Genomic DNA, 19,502 nt, shown 5'->3' with positions numbered 1-19,502 from the left:
TTGCTTCCCTGCATATAGAATAGTACCAAAGAGTGAACCCAATTGTTTTGAACTAGCAGGTAAAATAAGACTCGCAATCTGATTCGCTTCGTAATAACTAACTGGAAGACAATTTGGCAAGACAATTTGGCGCGTAACGAACAACAGCGCGGGACTTGGACAAGTCCATTCGCTCCCTGAAACCTGACAACGGAGCAGGCAACAGATAACCACTTCAATGCATCAGATGTAGAACATGGTATCACGCACATTCTCATGGATGTGAACATCACTACCATTCGGAAGCCCACCACGTCCGCTCCCCCCAATCTCACTCGCAGACGGGGTAGCCGCCGGCGTCGGATCAAAGACACGGCTCAGGTAGCAGCGGGCTCGAGTGCAGACCAGGTCGGCGTAGTACGCAGGCGGACAGATACTCACAGCCTTGGTGGCACGGCCGAACAGGTAGCACAGTCTGTGGGTGAGATCCTCGAGGATATCCGCTGCGTTCTGGAAGGGGGCGACAGGTTTCTGGTGGGCGAAGATCTCGTCCCAGACGGTGAAGTAGTGGGCGGGGCGGGCGGTGCCCTTGATGGCGGTGTGAGCCTGGAGGTAGAAGTCCCAGTTGCGGGCCTCTGTGACGCCGCGGTCGACAACGGTGCCGTTCTTCGGGTTGGCGGAGCGGTCGGCGTCCTCGTCGCGGGTGGGGTAGAAGCGTGTGTGGTGGCGTTTGCCGACGATGACGATGGAGATGCGCGGGAGGTTCTTCTTGGTGTCTGCGGCGGGGTAGGTTTCTGCGCAGGCCTTCTTGAGCAAAGGCAGTTCCTGCTCGATGACGACGTCGTATTGGCCTTCGGAGACGCCGTCGCGGTAGACGATGATGTTCTGGGGGAGGGCGTTCTTGTTGGCACGCGCCCAGCGCTGCAGTCGGGCCTTGAGCATCTCGTCGAGGGCGGAGACCATTTCCTGGCGGGAGGTTTGGATGCGGATGTCGGCGGGCCATTGGCTCAGGGATGCGTCGACGGAGGCGACCATGCCGGCGACGCTGGGGGCTTCGGCGGAGGAGCCAGGGGACGGGTGGGTGACGTCGATGCCGACGAGCATTGTTTTGCCCTCGGCGACGATGCCCAGTTCGCTCGCTCTGAGGGTCTGATTGGCTCCGCCGAGCTTCAGGTTGAACTTGAGGCCGACGTTGGCGTAGTACTGGTCGTTGGCGCCTCTCAGCTTCTCGGCGAGGACGTTGATGTTGCGCACGCCGCGGCGAACGTCACAGATCTGCTTGATGCAGTTGTACGCCTCTGCGTCACTGCTGTAGAGAATGGTGAGGATGAGAGTGGGATTGTGGCGGCCCATTAGCTCGCCCACTGCTCTGTCAATCTCTCCCTCGTGGTCCTTTCCAGTCAACCTGATCATCATTCCGGGCTTGGGAGCGGCGGCAGTGACACCAATCTCGTTCAGCTTGGCCGTGAAGGCCTGAAGAGAAGTGTTCAGTTGACCCGGGTTCTCAAAGTGAGGTCTGCCCATTTCGCTGTCAATATAGAGCCAAGTCCAAGTAGGCAGCTTTGTAGGTGTGGAGAACTTGATTGCCTTCATGTTCCAGCTGCCACCCATGGGTTCGATGTGTCTCTGGTTCGACTTAGCGTCTTTGTAGTATATCCGCGGCGCAGAGAGAATGCGGCCAGCCACAGTGATGAGCTGGAGATCTGGTTGCATGCCAAAATTCGCCTGTTATGATCAATTAGTCAACATGACCTACCGTTACACTGGTTAGAGAAAACTTACAAGGGTGGGGTTAAGAGGATCTTTGAGGCCGAGGACGGCAGTGCCATTGGAGACAATCGAAGTTGCGTTTGGAGCAGGACCCCGAACGGCGAAGCTCAGCATATTGCGCGTTTGCATTGGAGTAAGTTTGGATTTTGCGGGCTGTCCAGGTTCTACCAGACAGACTTCAACAGGTAGGTAGGACGGGTTGTCCCTGGTGCCAACATTGACCACCGGCATGTTGGGATTCAGAGTCTTGTTGTACTCTGCCAGTCTGATCAGTGCTTTTCTACTTCATTGTTTGTTCTTCTGTCTAGGCGTACTTACCTTGCAAAAAGAAATCCGAGACGGTGATGTACCGGCCGGCTGGCGCTGGGCCAGCTTTCGCAAGTTTCTTGCCTTTCTTGCCCTTGGAGTCTCCAGCCTCGCTCTTCTGTCCAGGCGCATCGAGAAAGAACTGAACGTCTTTTGGGCCAGCCCCATGTCTTGCGACCTTGGGGGGATGAGGGAGCGACGCGCCATCAGCCCGAGTTGCGAGTCCGGCAACGGTCTTGATCCTTGGTACCACTTTTCCCTTTTTATTCTTCCTGACGATATGGGTTGCTTGAATGCGCAGCTTCTTCAGGAAAGCCTCCAGTTTGTAAATATTTCGACTGTTACCACGTTGGTACTCGTTGATCACATTTGCCAACGGCCCTTCCTGGTAACAGGCGGCGTATTTGACCTGGACATTGATCAAGATACGAGCAGTTGCAGCCCGAACGCTCACGAAAAAGCCTCGCAAAACTTCAAGGCCTGCGCCGAGGTCGTATCTCTCTGCTGCATCTGGATGGATTGCAAAATGTTTATTTGCACCAACGGATGCAACGGCCCTGTCCGTCTTCGGGTGATGGCCCATGACGATGTTCATCGCCTGAAGGACCTCCGCCTTGGACTCGAACATGGCGGAGGCATTCGCCGAGGTCAAATAGTCAAGGAGATCGCCGGGGTTCAGTCTACCGGTGAACTGGCAGTTGACACGGTAAACCCTAGGCCGCTCGTGGTAGTCATCTTCATGCTCGTCACGGTAACGGACGTCGTACTGCCCTTGACTGGGAAGCTCAACCCTAGAGACAAGGGTGGACTTGTAATCCGTGGCAATACTGTTCTGGTATTGCAAGAAATGCTCATCCAGTAAGAGTCGGATGATTTGACGGGCTTTCTTTCCAGTAGGCTTAGTTCTAGCTGAATCGGCGACGATATCGACATTGTAACGGAACAATTCCTTCCCAACAGACTTCAACTCGAAGTAATTGGCGTAGAGCGTCACTGGAGAGCCCTGAGTTCCATAACCTGGACGCTCTGGGTAACGAGCCTGGCCGACAGTTTTCTGTCGCTTTGCTACCAGAGCCTTGGCTATGGCGGCCTCAGTCTGCTGAACTTTTGGGCTAGGAGCAACAACCCGGCCACTCTGACTAAAACAAGGGAAAAGAATCAACAAATGCACTGTTGGAGATAAAAAGAAAGTATTGATAACCACATACGAGAATATCCTGGGCCCCTGGTCGCCGCGACCACCTCTGAAGCCCCGCCCCTACCCCCTCTACCTCCAGAGTCCCCTCTGGCGCTGCCTCTGAATTCGCCTCTTCCGCGACCTCTAGATGCATCTCCACGACCTCTTGAATCTCCTCGATAAGAACCACCTCTTGACTCGCTCGGACGGAATGGAAGCTCCAAAGTTCCTCCTCGGCCGCCTCCACGTCCACCGGCGCCGCGGTCTCCACCGCGTCCCCGTCCGCGGTCGCCTCCTCTACCCCGTCCAGGGTGGGAATCCCCAGCACCTCTTGAGGACATATAGAATCGAACCTGAAGTGGAACTAGTGATGATCTTCACCAGTTGTATGTAAGAAAATAAGATTGATGAGAAAGAATGGTCTAATGAAGATTGGGTTAAGCGCTGGGGACATCAGAGCTATCTCCAGCTTCCCCACTTGACCATGCTTTATATATTGCACGTCAGGCGGTTATTACAGCAATATGCAGCCAGCGAGAAAGAGACTGAGTTGGCAAAGGGATCGCACATCTCCTATGGCAATTCAGACCAATCGAAACCCGGAGCTTGCATCACAAATGTAAGAAGGTGGCTAATGACAGACAGGTCTTTGTTGGCTGGACCATTATCTTCCCTTGTAGCTTAAGAGATGATCGACAGTACACAAAAGAGACTGTGCGATTGTCTTGCTGCAAATAGGTACAATGTCTGAAGATTACTCCAGTGTTCGCGTAATAAGATAGAATCCATCTGCTGAGCAGGGGAAAGAATGCAGAGAATGACGTCTGTTTCCCAGCTGTTCCGGACACCACTGAACCTAGCATTAAGGTGTGATGTCGCTCTTTGATACATCTGTGTCTTGGCAAGAAAAGTAGATATGCAGTAACCCGGTAGACATTTCTTGATTGAAAAAGATATAGATCCCTTGGTCCTCATGGTAAAGTTCTCAAAAGCACCACTATCTGCTCCATAACTAGGTGTTGCAAGACTGCAGAGGATCTTTCCTGCTGTCGAGCGTCGACCACAGCAGCCACTGAGACGACCAACAACCTAACAAGCCTTTCTTGGACAGACACTCCCTACTTCAATGGTTAATTGGTAGCTTGATGCTGACTGGATCACTAGCAAGTGGAAACGGCAGAATACAGGCGTTGCGGCTGTGCTATGTTATCGGTCGGTTAGTTGGTGGCTTTTCGATGACTCAATTTCCATATGAAGCTAGAGAGGTACCTTGGGACATATCTACCTAGCGTTGGCCGCTCAACAAATCAAATTCCTTCCTTCTCCTTTTCAGAACAAAGAAACTGGCGGAAAAGGATGCAATGGCCTACTTTGTTTAGTCTAGATCCTGGATGGTCTCTGCCATACTCTCCATGTATCACTTTGCTGCGAAGTCATTGTCTTGGTCTGCGTAACTAAGTAGCTGCCTGGGGCCCTGTATCTGGTCTGCTTCATGCCTGATCTGCTCGTATTGCATATGTAAAGGACCATTATCAATATTCGGTTAAGCTCACTGGACACAGTACCATTTCTGACAGTATGTATGCCTTCTTCCTCGTAAAGTTAGGCGATAATAAAGATCATTTATTATTATCAGGTATGAAGCACGCGTAGGAGCCTCCCATAGTGAGAACCGCGTCTAGGCCTCAGGCAAGCAAAACGTGGTGATAACGGAGATAATGCGTAGGTAATCTTGATCCTCATCATTGGCACTCTACCACAGTTGACCGTCCTTTCATTATTCCTTTCTCGCCCATATCCTTAATTCTCGTTCTCTAGAACTGGCGCATCTTATTGAACGAATGTCCATCTCTTCCGCGGGTCGCCATATCGCAGAAGAATGAAGGATTGGTCCGTCGCCCCCCTGTTTCGACGACATCACTCGATAGCCCTCGACCGCTTGCGCCCGTCCGTCCATCCATCCACACTATCGTTTCCCTGCCTTCGGTCGCCTTCTACGATTCTTATTATTAACGCACACTAGCTTAAGCACTTCATATCTGTGACGTTTGCGCATGCTGTCAACAACAGAAAAGCAGCGTCGCATAAATCACCAACGAGATCGACTTGAGACGCCGCCGCAACTTATCAACCCCACTAAAGCTTAGCAATTCAGGTTCATTGTTTGCTGCTGAATCGTCCACCGAAACGCTGCCAGAAACTCAGCCGTATCTGAACCCGCGCCCTCTTCTCGGTACCTTGAGAATTTAATCTGCCCAAGTCCAAGAAACCGCGTTGCGCACACCTCTGGCCAGGTACCTCTCGAATCGAGCGCGCCACGCACCCGACGGACATTTCACAGCTGGATTGAGATACACCGGTCTCAGATAAGCACTTGGTGCCAGGTTTCGCTCAGGACTCACTGTTGCGCCGTGCTCATTTGGATTTCCGCTCGAAGTGAAGCTAGTCGGCCTACGTGTGAAATACATATCAACAAGTCTAGCACAACCGTTCACCAAGGTCTCATCTCCGAAATGTCGCCTACTCCACCATCCACCTCCTCAAGCATTGGCGCCGTATCGCCGGATGGCCAGTTTAGGGTTATCCGAAAACGAAACAGGGTGCCACTTTCTTGCGGCCCCTGCCGGCACAGAAAGTGAGTATTCGCATTTTTCCTCTATCTAAAGAAGAGCATACTTTAACACCGTATCATCAAAGACTGAAATGCAACCGCGCCCACCCATGCGAGAACTGCGTAAAGCGAGGCGATGCTTCTTCCTGTACCTATGCTCAAGTAAGTGCGCGAAGGAAGAACGCAACACAGAACTCGGCCTCAAGTTCCCCGGACGATATGCAGAACAGAATAGACCGACTCGAGAGCTTGGTACTGTCCCTGATGACCAACGGATCACAGTCTGCAGGCCCGGCAGCGGCAATGGCAGCAATTTCCGGGACCAGCAGTAGTGGGGGCTCCCTCAACCAGAGTAACGACATCGATCTGGACGAGGAGACATCAAATGCTCCGGAGGAGAGCGATACGGAGCAAGTTACCAAGTCATTTGGTATCATGAAAGTCGACAACAATAAATCATACTATATCAGCGATGCGCACTGGGCTTCCCTCCTCAACGATGTGAGTCAGCACTTGACCATGCGCTCATGAGTTCTCTTCATTTACACGAATCCACAGATCGCCGAAGTTCGTAATTACTTCCACACGTACAAGAAGCAGTACGAGGAGCAAGCCGAGAAGCTCAAGACAACCAAGCTGCCGAGCGATGTCCCAGGCTCCACGCTGCTTCTTGGGGCCATGAAGCCTGCCAGCCGCGCAGAGATTATGTCTTCCTTTCCCTCGAGATATACAACAGATATGCTTATTGCTCGCTATTTCAATAGCTATGATCCAGCGACCCGTGAGTACCGACAGAAATGTGAGACCTTGCATGTAAATACATCCATGACTAACCATGAACAGATATTCTTCACGGTCCGACGTTTCAAGCTCAGGTAAGCATAATTGTTCTCCTGCAGACCGTATTCCTTCTGACTTCCTCCCCAAGTATAACAAACATTGGGAAGATCCTTCTCAAACCTGTATTGTCTGGGTGGGCATGCTGTTCGCCATGATGCGACTCGCTATGCTGTCATATAACCAAGAAGGGGACGAGCCACCCGAGTTTCGAGGGAAATCTTTGGACATGGCTGGGACTTTCCGAAATCTAGTGGCTCAATGTCTGACTCTGGCCGACTATACCAAACCTTATCCCTACCTGATCGAGACATTCATCTTCCATCTCCATGGTGACTTTCGTCAAACGAAGGAAGCAGATATTTCTGTCTGGGTGCTTGTCGGTGTTGTCGCAAGGCTAGCGATGAGAATGGGATACCACCGGGACTCAAAAGTTTTCCCCAACATTACCCCCTTTCAAGGTGAGATGCGCCGGCGCGTATGGACTTTCGTGCGGCAATCCGACTTGCTCTTTTCGTTTCAGGTTGGGCTGCCCAGCATGATTCGCACTGTGGATAGTGATACGGAGCTTCCGCGGAACCTATATGATGATGATTTCGACGAAAATTGCAAGGAACTTCCTCCCTCACGACCGGCGAATGAACCGACACCAATCTCGTACCTCATTGCCAAAGCCCGTCTGGCGTACGCATTTGGCCGCGTTACCGAGCTCACCTCGAGTGTGCAAAGTGAATCTTATGACAAGGTGATGGAGTTGGATGCTGAGCTTCGCCGAGCTCGGGACCTGATTCCGGAGCATCTTGTCATTCGCCCTTTCGAGGAGTGTCAGTTGGACCCGTCCAATCTGATTATGTCGCGCTTCGGTGTACGTCAATCACTTGCCAGTTATATCGCGAGTTGTAGTACTGACCGTTGGCAGATAATGAGCGTCTACCATAAAGCACAGTGTGTTCTCCACCGGCCTTATATCGTTCAAGCACGTGGAAATCCGCGATTCACCTACTCACGCAAGACTTGCATCGATTCAGCCATGGAGCTGCTGCGGTTTCAGTCAATGCTACACGCAGAAACAAGGCCAACGGGACGTCTGCGCACAAAGCAGAATCGCATAAATTCCCTCAGCTCCAATGATTACTTGCTGGCTGCCACTATTGTCTGCTTCGACCTGTATCATGGACTCAAATTTCAAGCCGGCGGAAGAGATGCCGGCGACACCTTTGCGTGGGGCAGGGAGCGACGACAGGAGATGATCGTGGCATTGCAGCGTTCTCGAGAGATTTGGGAGGAACTTCGTGAGGAGTCGCTTGAAGCTTGGAAAGCCGTTGGCATTCTCGGCGTGATGCTTGCCAAACTGAATTTAGGGTTTCCAGACAGTAATGCCACGGCGCCGGCCTTCGAACCTCAGGACGAGAAGCAAAGCGCCGCAATGACCTTGGGATTATTGAGCAGTGGAATGAACACCGCAAACTCAGTATCCCCAGCATTCAATGAAACTGGTTACAAAGTGTCAGAAACGCCTTCTGCCCCGGGGGCATTTGGGTCCACGGCAGAGGTGCCCGGAGCTCTGTCCCCGTTCAGCACAATGTTTGGACAAATGCCTGATATGCAGCTGAACTTGGATTGGGTACGCTTGCCCCTTTTTCATGCCTTGACACCACTGGACTAACACCCGCGAACAGGATTCTTGGGACACTTATATTCAGAGTTCGAATCTCGACATACCGAACCAATGGTGGCCAACGTTCGAAGGACAGCAGCAGCAACCATCACCACAACCGCCGCTTCACCCATCTTTACAAGCTCAGGGGTCCTTGTCATCCACACAATTACCTTCCATGCAGCAAGGCAACACTGCAGATAATATGCGGTCTTTGCCTCGCTTTTCCAATGTCTTCTCGCCAGACCCGGTGAAGTATGAGAGTCCGGGCATTAACGTGCCTTACGACAACAACTCTCCTCAAAAAAGCAACAATGCTTCAGGCGAGGGCATCTTATAAGTACTCATGTCGATCGCAAAAGCACATTTGCACATTTCTTGAAGCTTCAGTTGTCCAGTGGTTCACTTCTTTTCAGCAATATTATCTTTTCCCGCAGCGGTGTATGGTTTGGAGGTGTGGAGTTTCCTCAAGGACTCAAATCACCCTCTTGTTGGGATGTCTGGGAAATGTACAAATCCGGAAGACTGTATATACCCTGTTTCTCCACTCGATTCCCACATTTACTGTGAATTATTGCCTCAGTAATTGGCGCTAGGTTGGTTTCATTCTACTTCATTTGCGCGAGACAAAAGCTGGTGAAAAGCTCAAGCTTTCATTCCCTCCTTCGTAAAATCCATCAGTTTCAAAGGGGGTGCATGGCCTGATGCAGTCACGTGACATTTATCGTATCCGATAAGGCGAACTTTTTTTGCTGAACGCATCCCGTATTTCTGCCTTTGCCCTTGGTCATATATCACCGACTCAATTCACGAGGACACAGAAAATGTAAGGAAATAATCTATTTGTTCTATATGGATGCTGTGATAGATTTTCCTCTACCACCAAGGACACCGTGACTGATTGCATCTCTTTACAGGTATTGCTTTCGGCGAGCAGCCACTCGACTCCTGTCTTTGCCGGTCACCTCGCCGGCATGGTCAGCCAGGGCCCTTGCACCTCGCGTCCCTCTACCCGTATTATCCCCTTTGCAATCTCAATTAGCATTACATACGAGATGGTTCAGCGACAACTCCGTCAGCCAGGAGCCGACGAGCTCACCAGAGCACGAGAATCATGGCATTTCCGAGATCATTTTGGCGGAGCACGATCCTCGCGATGCGCGGCCTCAGAAACCCAAGAAGCGGCTCCGGATCCTGGAAGGGGATCCCAAGCCTAAAGAGACGGTCTACGTTGGTAATCTGTTCTACGATGTGACGGCGGAAGATTTGAAGAACCACATGCAGCAGTTTGGCGTTGTGGAGAGAGTCGATCTCATTACTGATAACCGAGGAATGAGCAGAGGGTGAGCCTAGTTCCTACTGTTCTCTGCGGGAAAAAGAGAAATCTAACAATCTGTCTGTGTTTTGTCGAATAGGTTTGCATACGTGCACTTTGACTCTATTGATGCCGCCAAAAGCTGCGTCGAGGCTATGCATTTGCAAGTCTATGAGGGCCGCCGTATAACCGCGCAATATGCGAGCAGCGGCGGCGGATCCAGGCCCTTGCAGCCCGTTTCGAGGACGCTGTACCTCGGCAACCTGTCGTTTGAGATGACCGATCGGGATCTGAACGAGCTCTTCAGAGATATCAACAATGTTATTGATGTTCGCGTATCGGTTGATCGACGGACAGGGCAACCTCGCGGCTTCGCTCATGCAGAATTCCTCGATGTCGAGAGCGCTCAGAAGGCTTTCGAGATTCTCAGCGGGAAGGCACCCTTCGGTCGACGGATTCGCGTGGACTACAGTAATACCAACAGGAGGGGTAGTCGTATCGAGGAGGTTCCGAAGGAGGAGTAATCGTCGCGTTATCCATTCAATTAGGCTCTGCCTTTATGCGCTTGGTTATGTTGCAAAAATTTGACGAACGATGTACCATTTTGCATAACATGTATACTATAGCAGGCATTCACAAGTGTATTCTATACAACATAGAGCTTTGGTATCTCTCAATCTAAGATACATCTGAGTAATCGCCAACACCTAATGAGACGACTTGGAGCATAATACTAGAGAGGAAAAAATGGGCAGGAATCTCCTGATATCCAGGCACGTGACCTATGGCGGACCTCGGCATCAGCAGGTCTCCGATCGGTTTCAAACCCCACGTTTTGGCGGAGATACCGTTGTCATCTACCTTTGCATCCTCCTCCTCCTTTTATCCTAGACTCTATTGAAGCTGATCGTTGGCCGCTCAGATCCCTTCTTAACTATTGATGTTATTTTTTCAGACGGGTTTCTGGTGAATTTGTCAACATGTCGTTCCTTGGTGGCGCCGAGTGCTCTACCGCGGGAAACCCGCTCACACAGTTCACCAAGCATGTGCAGGACGACAAGTCACTCCAACGGGACCGCCTCGTTGGCAGGGGTCCCGGGGCATGCAAGAGAGCATGCGGTCGAGGAGTATGATGGGTGGTCAAGATCAGGTACGAAATCTCACTCTCTTTGAAGCCGCTGCTAGTTACTGTAGCTAACAATGGATTGGTAATCTAAGTAGATGATGGACGAGTTTGCCGCACAACAACCAGGACAGATTCCCGGGGCAGCACCGCAACCATTTGCGATGGAACAATTAAGGCGCGAGCTAGATCACTTCCAGACCACTCCGCCGAGGACGGGGTCTCCGGGGTGGGCCGCTGAGTTCGATACTGGCGAGCATGCCCGGATGGAGGCTGCGTTTGCCGGCCCTACAGGACCTCTAATGAACAATGGGTCCGCATTTACGCCTGCAGAGTTTGCTCGCTTCCAACAACAGAGTCGGGTGGGCCTGCCACAAACGTCAAGTCCAGCCACGTCCGCGTCGCCGATGATGGCGGGTTATCAGCGTCCTATGGGCATGGGGTACATGGGTATGGGAGGAATGGGCATGATGCGTCCATCCTATACACCTATGGGCATGCAACAACAGCCAGCGGAGGCCGCCACTCAGGACAAAGGCAAGGGCCGCATGGTCGAGCTCGATGATGAGAACTGGGAGGCACAGTTTGCTGAGATGGAGACGGCGGGCAACCAGAGCCTGGACGATGAGGCCAACGCGGCTATGGAGGCGGAGCTGAATGATCTCGATAGGTCAGTCCCCACTACTGACACCGGTAATGCTCAAGATTACGGTGCTTTTGAGAGCATATGGCAAAGAGTCCAAGCTGAAACGGCGACAAATAGGAAACTGGCGGAGGAAGATGCGGCTTTCGATATCAACGACAACCTGCACATGGGAGACCTCGGCGAGTGGGACGGCTTTGACAATCTCCACACGCGTTTCCGAGATCCTCAGCTGGGCGATTACATGTTCGAAGAGGAAAACGTGTTCCGGAATGTGGCCAATCCCTTTGAAGAAGGCGTCAAGATCATGCGCGAAGGCGGCAATCTTTCCTTGGCCGCGTTGGCGTTCGAGGCGGCTGTTCAGAAGGACCCTCAGCACGTTCAAGCCTGGACAATGCTGGGATCGGCACAGGCGCAAAATGAGAAGGAGCTTCCTGCTATTCGTGCCCTGGAACAGGCGTTGAAGATCGATCCCAACAATCTGGACGCACTCATGGGTTTGGCTGTTTCGTATACAAACGAAGGTTATGACTCGACGGCTTACCGTACCCTCGAGCGTTGGCTTTCTGTCAAGTATCCTCAGATCATCGATCCTAAGGATCTGTCATCCGACGCAGACTTGGGCTTCACAGATCGCCAGATTCTACATGAACGGGTCACCGATCTGTTCATCAAGGCGGCCCAGCTGTCACCTTCCGGAGAGCAGATGGACCCAGATGTTCAAGTCGGATTGGGTGTTCTCTTCTACTGTGCAGAGGAATACGACAAGGCTGTCGACTGCTTCTCCGCCGCATTGGCATCTACCGAGTCGGGCACAGTGAATCAGAAGGAGCAGCTTCACCTTCTCTGGAACCGTCTCGGAGCTACACTTGCCAACTCCGGTCGCTCAGAGGAGGCTATTCAGGCATACGAGCAAGCTCTTACAATCAACCCCAACTTTGTCCGTGCCCGGTACAACCTTGGCGTATCCTGCATCAACATTGGTTGCTATCCTGAGGCCGCACAGCACCTCCTAGGCGCTTTGTCTATGCACCGTGTCGTCGAACAGGAGGGCCGCGAGCGAGCCCGTGAGATCGTTGGCGGTGGCGAGGGCGGTATTGATGACGAGCAACTTGAGCGGATGCTCCATATCAGCCAGAACCAGAGCACCAACCTGTACGATACGCTGCGGCGTGTATTCAGCCAGATGGGCCGTCGGGATCTGGCTGATATGGTAGTGGCAGGGATGGATGTGAATGTGTTCAGGAAAGAATTCGATTTCTAGGGATGATACCTCCTGCGCTTTCTGTCTATAGAACGGACGGGCAAGGATTTGGCATGACCGGGCATATTTATTGCGTGGACAGTTGATGTGTTGGATACCATATGACTTTTCTTCGTACCTCGAGGTCAACATGTAGCGAATTTGATTCATACCTTGAGAAATTGGTATCGGCAAAATAGATTCTTAGTACTGTATACTCTCTTGTCACTTTTCCGGCAGTCTTATATATCTCACTGCGCGGTCTACCGACGGTCGATGGACTAGAAGATCATCGTTGGTAAGCCGTCTAGTATTAACTTTCCATGTTTAAAGACAGAGAAGACACTGAATTTTAGATGTCGCTGTTCATAACGAACCACTTTACATTTCGGGAATCATTCCGGGCTTGCGTCATTTGTAACCTCGGAAGTGCCCCATAGCATCTCCTCATCCATCACCATCCTCCGAAGCTTCAATGTCCCAAAGATGGCTTTCCATCACTCATCTAATACCTAATACATACATACATATATATATCTATACATATATACCTTGCTAGGGTTAGCTGATCTGCTTGGTATTGGATTGATTTACTATACCTAGCACCAGGATGGCTGTCGTTAGTGGTGCTCAGCTGATTGCCCGGACGCTGCGCGACCTAGGCGTCACTGTGATCTTCGGAATAGTGGGTATTCCAGTAGTAGAAGTTGCTGAGAGTGCCATCGACTTGGGTATTCGCTTCATTGCGTTCCGCAACGAGCAGGCATGCAGCTATGCAGCGAGCGTGTACGGGTATCTGACAGGACAACCTGGTGTTTGTCTTGTCGTTGGAGGACCAGGAGTCCTCCATACCTTGGCTGGGGTAAGTGAGCGGCGGCCAGTCCAAACCCATCCAGCCATAGCTGACGATTTTGTCCTGCAACGCACAGATTGGCAATGCTTCCGCGAATAACTTCCCGCTGCTGGTGCTCGCCGGATCAGCGGAGACCTCAGGCGTCACCAAGGGCGCCTTCCAGGAGATGGACGCCATCTCGTTCCTCACGCCGCACACCAAGTTCGCGGTGCGGCCGCCGTCTCTCGCTTTCGTCGCGGGCGCTGTCAAAAACGCGTACCGGACATGCTGGTACGGGCGTCCCGGGCCGACGTTTGTCGACCTGCCTGCCGACCTGATCCAGGGCAAATCCGCGCCTGGGTTCCGCTTGCCAGAGCCAGAGGAAATCCTCGTCCCGCCGCCTCCCAAGGCAAGCGGGGACCCCGCAATGATCCTTAAGGCGGCGCAGTTGCTCAAGGCGGCTCGTGCGCCGTTACTGATTATCGGCAAGGGGGCGGCGTATGCAAGGGCCGAGGGCGGGATCCGCAAGTTAGTCGAGCAGACGCAGATTCCGTTCCTCCCGACCCCGATGGGGAAGGGTGTAGTGCCGGACTCGCATCCTCTTAATGTGTCGAGCGCGCGGAGCGCGGCGCTGAAGCACGCGGACGTGGTGCTGGTGCTTGGGGCGCGCCTGAACTGGATCCTGCATTTTGGCGAGCCGCCCAAGTGGTCTCCTCGCGCGAAGATCATACAGGTTGATATCTGCGCCGAGGAGATCGGTCGCAATGCGGGCGCTGCGGAGCTGGGGATCGTCGGCGATATCGATCTGGTGGTTGAGCAGCTGCTGGTTTCTCTTTCGAACTGGCGATATGCCTCGTCGGCTGCTCCGAGCCGGTTCCTGTCGTTGTTGGCGGAGTCGGCGAAGAAGAATGAGGCCAAGGCGCAAAAGGCTGCATTTACGCCTACGCCGAAGAACTCACCCTTGACGTACCAGCGGGCTTTTCAGATCATCAAGACGACGCTGAATTCGCTGGCGCCGTTTGAAGACGGGGACGTCGTGTATGTGTCCGAAGGCGCGAACACTATGGACATCTCCCGTTCGGTCTTCCCGCTGAATCATCCCCGTCAGCGTCTGGACGCTGGCACATATGCTACGATGGGCGTGGGAATGGGGTATATCATCGCCGCTCACGAGGCGTACAACGCCTTTCCAGCATCCACGGGCAAACCGAAGAAGATTGTAGCTCTTGAAGGCGACAGTGCGTTTGGCTTCAGCGCGATGGAAATCGAGACCATGGCTCGCTACAAGATCCCCGCTCTTATTTTCGTGGTGAACAACTCGGGCATATACCACGGCGACAGTGCTTCTGAGAGCTCGTGGAAAGAGCGACAGGCTCAGACAGCGGCCAATGACACTAAATCTGACGACCAGGATGACGGCAAGAAGGGCCTGCGGTCGACTAGTCTCCTTTACGAGACCCGCTACGAGCAATTCGGTCCCATGTGCGGTGGGAAGGGATACTTTGTCCGCTCGGAAGAGGAGCTGGAGACTGCTACGCGGGAGGGGTTCTTGAGTGATACGGTCACCGTCGTCAATGTCATTGTGGAACCGGGCATTGGGAAGAAGATAGGGTTTGCCTGGCAGGGGAATGCCCATGAGGGGCAGGCGAAATTGTGATGACACTGTCTCGATTCGATACTGTTATTGTAATATTCATAGTCTGCAACAGTAATGTAGTTGGCAAATCAAAATGGTAGCCCTCTGAAACTGCCGTCACGAATGTACAAGCTCATCAACCACTTTCGCGACAGCAACAGCCTTTTCCTCCCCGAATCGCCCTCCTACAATCTGTATGCAGATTGGCATATTCTTGACCAAGTCGATATCATCTATCACGACTATTAGGATAGCGAGTCTCGGTGTAGCAGCGGAATCACTTACACTGGCCATGATTAAACTCATCAGACTGATTCCGAGGGGTATGAGCCAACCACTCTTGATCAGGCTGATCTAAAGCGGGATCTGCGCTCGTCACGGGCACCGTTACTGCTGCATAGTTTAGGAGATTTAAGAGGGCCGTATAACCCAGCCATTGATAGCTCGTCACCCATCTTTTTGGCCGGTAGCCCACCCAGGGCGTTACGGGCATGAGGAGCGCATCGATGCCGCTGTCTTTCCACTGCTTTAGATAACGTTCTTGGAAGAGCCACTTTTCTTCCTCGAGCTGTAAAGCGTCAGCTGGTGGACTTGTGAGGGGTCCTGATCTAGTGGCCTATGAGCTACCTTTTCCCGTTCCAGAAGGGAAAGTGCATCGGCTGGAGTCCCGACTAGCATCCCTTCGATCAGCGGCTCATCGACAATGTCACAGAGCTGTTTGCAGTGAGAGCCCCCGTCTGCTAGGATAGCTTTCTTCCAAAGATTTGTGCCTGTGATGTGGAGGGAAGTGTTCCATTCGATGACTGTTACGAGAATTTAGCCTGAGACTTCCTTTGACACTAACAGAGAAAATACCTTCATGGCCAGCTGCTGCAAGCTTCGTTACGACTTCGCGTAGAGCACGAGTTATAGGCGGCTGTGGCTTGACCACCCCGTCGTCGAAGACGACTCCCAACTTGAGCTTGCGGTCAGGCAAGGCCGCTAACTCCTTCCTCCATGGAATAGGTATGCAACCTGGGTCGACGTCCCAGGGGTTCGAATCGAGAAGTGACTGCATAAAGTACTCGATTGTCGCGATGCTTCGAGCCATGGGCCCTGCGACTGGGGGAACGAGGTAGTGCTGATGCATACTGTAAGGCGCGTCAGTCAGCCGTTCTTCCAGGACGCATGGCTTTGATAAATCTCACAAAGAACAGTCCCACGGGACACGGCCCGTTGTCGGACAGATAGAGTAGAGACCCTGCAAGGCAGCCGGGATGCGGATCGAGCCCCCGATATCCGTCCCGATACCTAGAATACTCCCTCGCACACCAATCAGAGCACCTTCGCCTCCAGAGCTGCCGCCGGAGATGAGCTCGTGGTTGAACGCGTTGAGGGATTGGCCGAAGATGTGATTGTATGAGTCAGACATCTGAGTCTTGTCAGCAGAAGTAGGCAGACTTGAGACAGCACGCATACCATCAGAGACTGTGGTATATTGGTCTTGACGTAGAGCACTGCGCCCATGGACTCTAGCAATCTGGCGATGGAACTGGACCTCTGTGCTGGCTTGCCAATCAAGCCAACCCATCCTGTTCACTCCAGTCAATTTTAAGAACCAAGTCTCACACAAGTTGCAGCAACATACCAACCGTAGTATCCATCCCCTCCACATCAAACCGATCCTTGATGGAGACCGGCAGTCCATGCAGAGGCCCTGTCAGGATACCGGTCTTCTCATACTGACCATCCAGCTCCTTCGCTCGCGCCAACGCCCGGTCGAAAAAGATCTCCGTCAGACACTTGGTCATCTGCTGCGCGATTGCCGCCCGCTTGCAGAACGCCGTGGTCAACTGCACGGAACTCACCTCTCTCGAAGCTAGGAGGGAAAGGAGATTCGACACATCGTTAGTCTCGGTCCATTCAAGTTCCTCCGCAGAAAGGAGGCCGCATGTTCGGATGGTCTCGAGGGTGTTGGGGAGGGGAGGCGTGAGGATTGTGGAAGGGAGACGCCAGGAGGGAGGGATGGCGTTGAGTTGGGCGGTGCGTTTTTGCTGCACCGCTGATTTCCAATGTGGAGTTGATGGGACCGTCATGGTGTTTATCAGTTTGTGTGGTCAGAGGTCATGGATCAAGGTGTTGCAGATATGGGAAGTTGACAGGAATGCTGTATATAGATGTCCTTGATTGCTGATAATGGGGTAGCTGCATGATGATTGGCCTAATCGATGAAAGATATACGAGGAGTGTAACCTTGTTTCCTGCACCGAGGATATTCGGTCCAATCCAGACGGTGAGCTGTATCTCAGATCTAGGTGATATCTGGGAGTTGGTTTGCGGGGGACAAAGAGGGGCAGGTGGTTGAATTGCCGAATACCCAGAGCAGGCCGGATGAGAATGCTTATCCTGGACCAAGTTTGTACAAGCTCATCTAATCAAGTCACAAGAACTGTGGGGATACGAGATCGACGTCGTTATATCTCTGAATCAAGAGGACTGATACAGGAGCATTGATTTCATGATATGCTTATGATTCACTATCATTTACAGTACTGATACATTCGTCTAAACCGTCATCAGCATGCTGGCATTTTTATACCAGGTCAGCAGCGGATTCTCGCCGCTCCTCGTCTCGGTGTCTTCTATATACGCCCAACGGCGGACAAAGTCCTCGTGACTCATCACCTGTGTCAATTTCCCGGTAATGGCCCGGTAGAGATCCTCGATGACGTTGAAGTCGGTGGGGAAGAATATATCGAAGTAGCCTTGGTGAACCTGTCATTACACGATTAGAATGCGTCCGTACCATCAAAAACAAGGAAGTAACTTACAAAGGGGGTAGACACTGGCACTGTTCGTCTCTTGTAACGTGTCTGCACCACTGGCGCATTGACACCAGGAACAGCATCCGGGAGACTACTAAAGTCACTCGCCACCAGCCGATGTGCAGGAAAGTAGCTATCCAAGATGTCAAAGAACTGCATGAGCCGAGTGGGAATGTACTCCGGAAGGGTATAAGGGCTCTGAAAGGGCAAGGAACCACGCAACTGGCGCATAGCTTTGGGGCCCAGAGGGGTCGGGAACGGCCGACGCGCCGCAGCCTGTCTGACACGCAAGAACCGAGATGCCACAGGGTCGAGTTGCGCATTATAATATTCGTGAAATTCGCCGTCCGCATCAATCAGTACGCCACCTTGTTGGGGAAGTTCCGTCTTGAGGTCATATCGAATCGCGTCGTGAGAGAAATTATCGAACACCTCCAATGCGAGAAAGAAGCAAGGCGAATGTACATAGGTATCCCAGTCGAAGATGGATCGGTTGATGATTTCAACATGGTCCATATGTCCAGCTGCATTCACCGAATCGGTCAGATTCTTCATCTGCAGGCTCGCGAGCGCGGGCGAGATCTCAATGATCTTGAACTTGGTTCGCTGGTATACTTCGTAATCTGTATCTCGGATGAAATCCAAAATGTTGATCATCATTGTACCGTTGCCGGCTCCCATCTCGTATATGATCAGGTCATGATAGGGGTACAATGTCAATTTATAGTTTGACACCAAGTATCGAGCGACTGTCTCCCCGTAATAAGGGCGGAACAGTTCGGTGGGAGTATGCCACAATTGACGGGCCACGTCCGGCTGTGTTTCATCTAATTTATCTTCGAATTCTGTATACCGCTCTCCGAGCATGCGATGGAATGCCGGCCCGTCTTCGATGTTGTTGAAATCAAACGGCTCACCGGGGCTGAAGATGGTCGCGTGTTTCGAGAAATAGCCGTAATGGGGATTATACAAACTATCTATATAAACAGCAGATCTAGTCAGCATTCCAAGTACATTCGCCATTGACAGACATGCCTGTAAGAGCAAGCAAAAATTCCACGCACCGTCAATGAATTCTCTAGTCAACATCTTCACTTGCCGCGGGCGCTCGCGACGGTTCCGCAGATCTTTCGCCGTGACAAGCGGATATGTCTTTAATTCCTCCTCAATATCCCTGGGATAATCCCCCCGTTTGAGCCAATGCATCCCATCATCGGTACTCCTGCGCTTGGTCGGTGACCGTCGCGTGAGAAAAGGACGACATTGTTGACGAACTGGCGCTTGCAACCGGACGCAACTTGCTCTGCGGGTTATTGGTGACGACGTTCTAAATGATTGGCAAGCAGGATGTCGGAACAGCTGTCGAAACAGCTGACTGAGGATCGGGCTGTCCATGGGACGATGGAGCAGCGGGTATTCCAGGAGATATAATTCAAACGTAGTAGACAATTGACAGGAATGACGATAATGATGGATGATGGATGGAGACCGGCGGAGGAGTTCCTCAAGCGGCCCGAGCTTTTTCTCCGACTTCCTACGCTGACCTCACTCGCTCGAATGGGATCTAGA

General features: G+C 52.2%; 6 protein-coding genes across 6 annotated transcripts; 3 read left to right on the top strand and 3 right to left on the bottom strand.

Annotated features, from left to right (window-relative positions):
* Positions 1–222: 222 nt before the first annotated feature.
* On the bottom strand, positions 223–3,686 carry P174DRAFT_423893 (putative RNA interference and gene silencing protein (Qde2); the record flags this gene model as incomplete). Its single annotated transcript, XM_024825157.1, has 5 exons — positions 223–1,704; positions 1,762–2,006; positions 2,068–3,190; positions 3,264–3,562; positions 3,614–3,686. The coding sequence occupies 5 exons, from the start codon at positions 3,684–3,686 to the stop codon at positions 223–225; spliced, it is 3,222 nt and encodes a 1,073-aa protein (XP_024679633.1).
* A 1,970-nt stretch (positions 3,687–5,656) lies between these two features.
* On the top strand, positions 5,657–9,006 carry P174DRAFT_282122 (putative C6 transcription factor). Its single transcript, XM_024821556.1, has 6 exons — positions 5,657–5,867; positions 5,930–6,344; positions 6,402–6,624; positions 6,687–6,718; positions 6,772–8,304; positions 8,360–9,006. Exons 1-6 carry the CDS (start codon positions 5,746–5,748, stop codon positions 8,675–8,677), a joined length of 2,643 nt encoding a protein of 880 aa, XP_024679632.1. The 5' UTR covers positions 5,657–5,745; the 3' UTR covers positions 8,678–9,006.
* A 132-nt stretch (positions 9,007–9,138) lies between these two features.
* Positions 9,139–10,354, top strand: P174DRAFT_444807 (nucleic acid-binding protein). The gene is made up of 3 exons (XM_024828177.1): positions 9,139–9,163; positions 9,255–9,680; positions 9,753–10,354. Coding segments are annotated over exons 1-3 (852 nt in total). The 5' UTR covers positions 9,139–9,161; the 3' UTR covers positions 10,177–10,354.
* A 154-nt stretch (positions 10,355–10,508) lies between these two features.
* P174DRAFT_515002 (uncharacterized protein) lies at positions 10,509–15,234 on the top strand. Its single transcript, XM_024832121.1, has 4 exons — positions 10,509–10,802; positions 10,874–12,573; positions 13,271–13,523; positions 13,591–15,234. Exons 1-4 carry the CDS (start codon positions 10,755–10,757, stop codon positions 15,148–15,150), a joined length of 3,561 nt encoding a protein of 1,186 aa, XP_024679630.1. The 5' UTR covers positions 10,509–10,754; the 3' UTR covers positions 15,151–15,234.
* Positions 15,235–15,591: 357 nt separating this feature from the next.
* P174DRAFT_444803 (putative acetamidase) lies at positions 15,592–17,415 on the bottom strand. The gene is made up of 5 exons (XM_024828176.1): positions 16,757–17,415; positions 16,588–16,700; positions 16,317–16,540; positions 15,985–16,259; positions 15,592–15,932 (listed from the first exon to the last, which is right to left on the bottom strand). The coding sequence occupies exons 1-5, from the start codon at positions 17,202–17,204 to the stop codon at positions 15,658–15,660; spliced, it is 1,335 nt and encodes a 444-aa protein (XP_024679629.1). The 5' UTR covers positions 17,205–17,415; the 3' UTR covers positions 15,592–15,657.
* Positions 17,416–17,625: 210 nt separating this feature from the next.
* Positions 17,626–19,399, bottom strand: P174DRAFT_506610 (class I SAM-dependent methyltransferase). The gene is made up of 3 exons (XM_024831316.1): positions 18,998–19,399; positions 17,940–18,910; positions 17,626–17,883 (listed from the first exon to the last, which is right to left on the bottom strand). The coding sequence occupies exons 1-3, from the start codon at positions 19,326–19,328 to the stop codon at positions 17,674–17,676; spliced, it is 1,512 nt and encodes a 503-aa protein (XP_024679628.1). The 5' UTR covers positions 19,329–19,399; the 3' UTR covers positions 17,626–17,673.
* Positions 19,400–19,502: the final 103 nt, after the last annotated feature.

This window comes from Aspergillus novofumigatus (genome assembly GCF_002847465.1).
Source record: "Aspergillus novofumigatus IBT 16806 chromosome Unknown P174scaffold_7, whole genome shotgun sequence".
NCBI classification, from domain to species: Eukaryota; Fungi; Ascomycota; class Eurotiomycetes; order Eurotiales; family Aspergillaceae; genus Aspergillus; species Aspergillus novofumigatus.
This window is presented reverse-complemented; position numbering and strand designations above follow the sequence as displayed.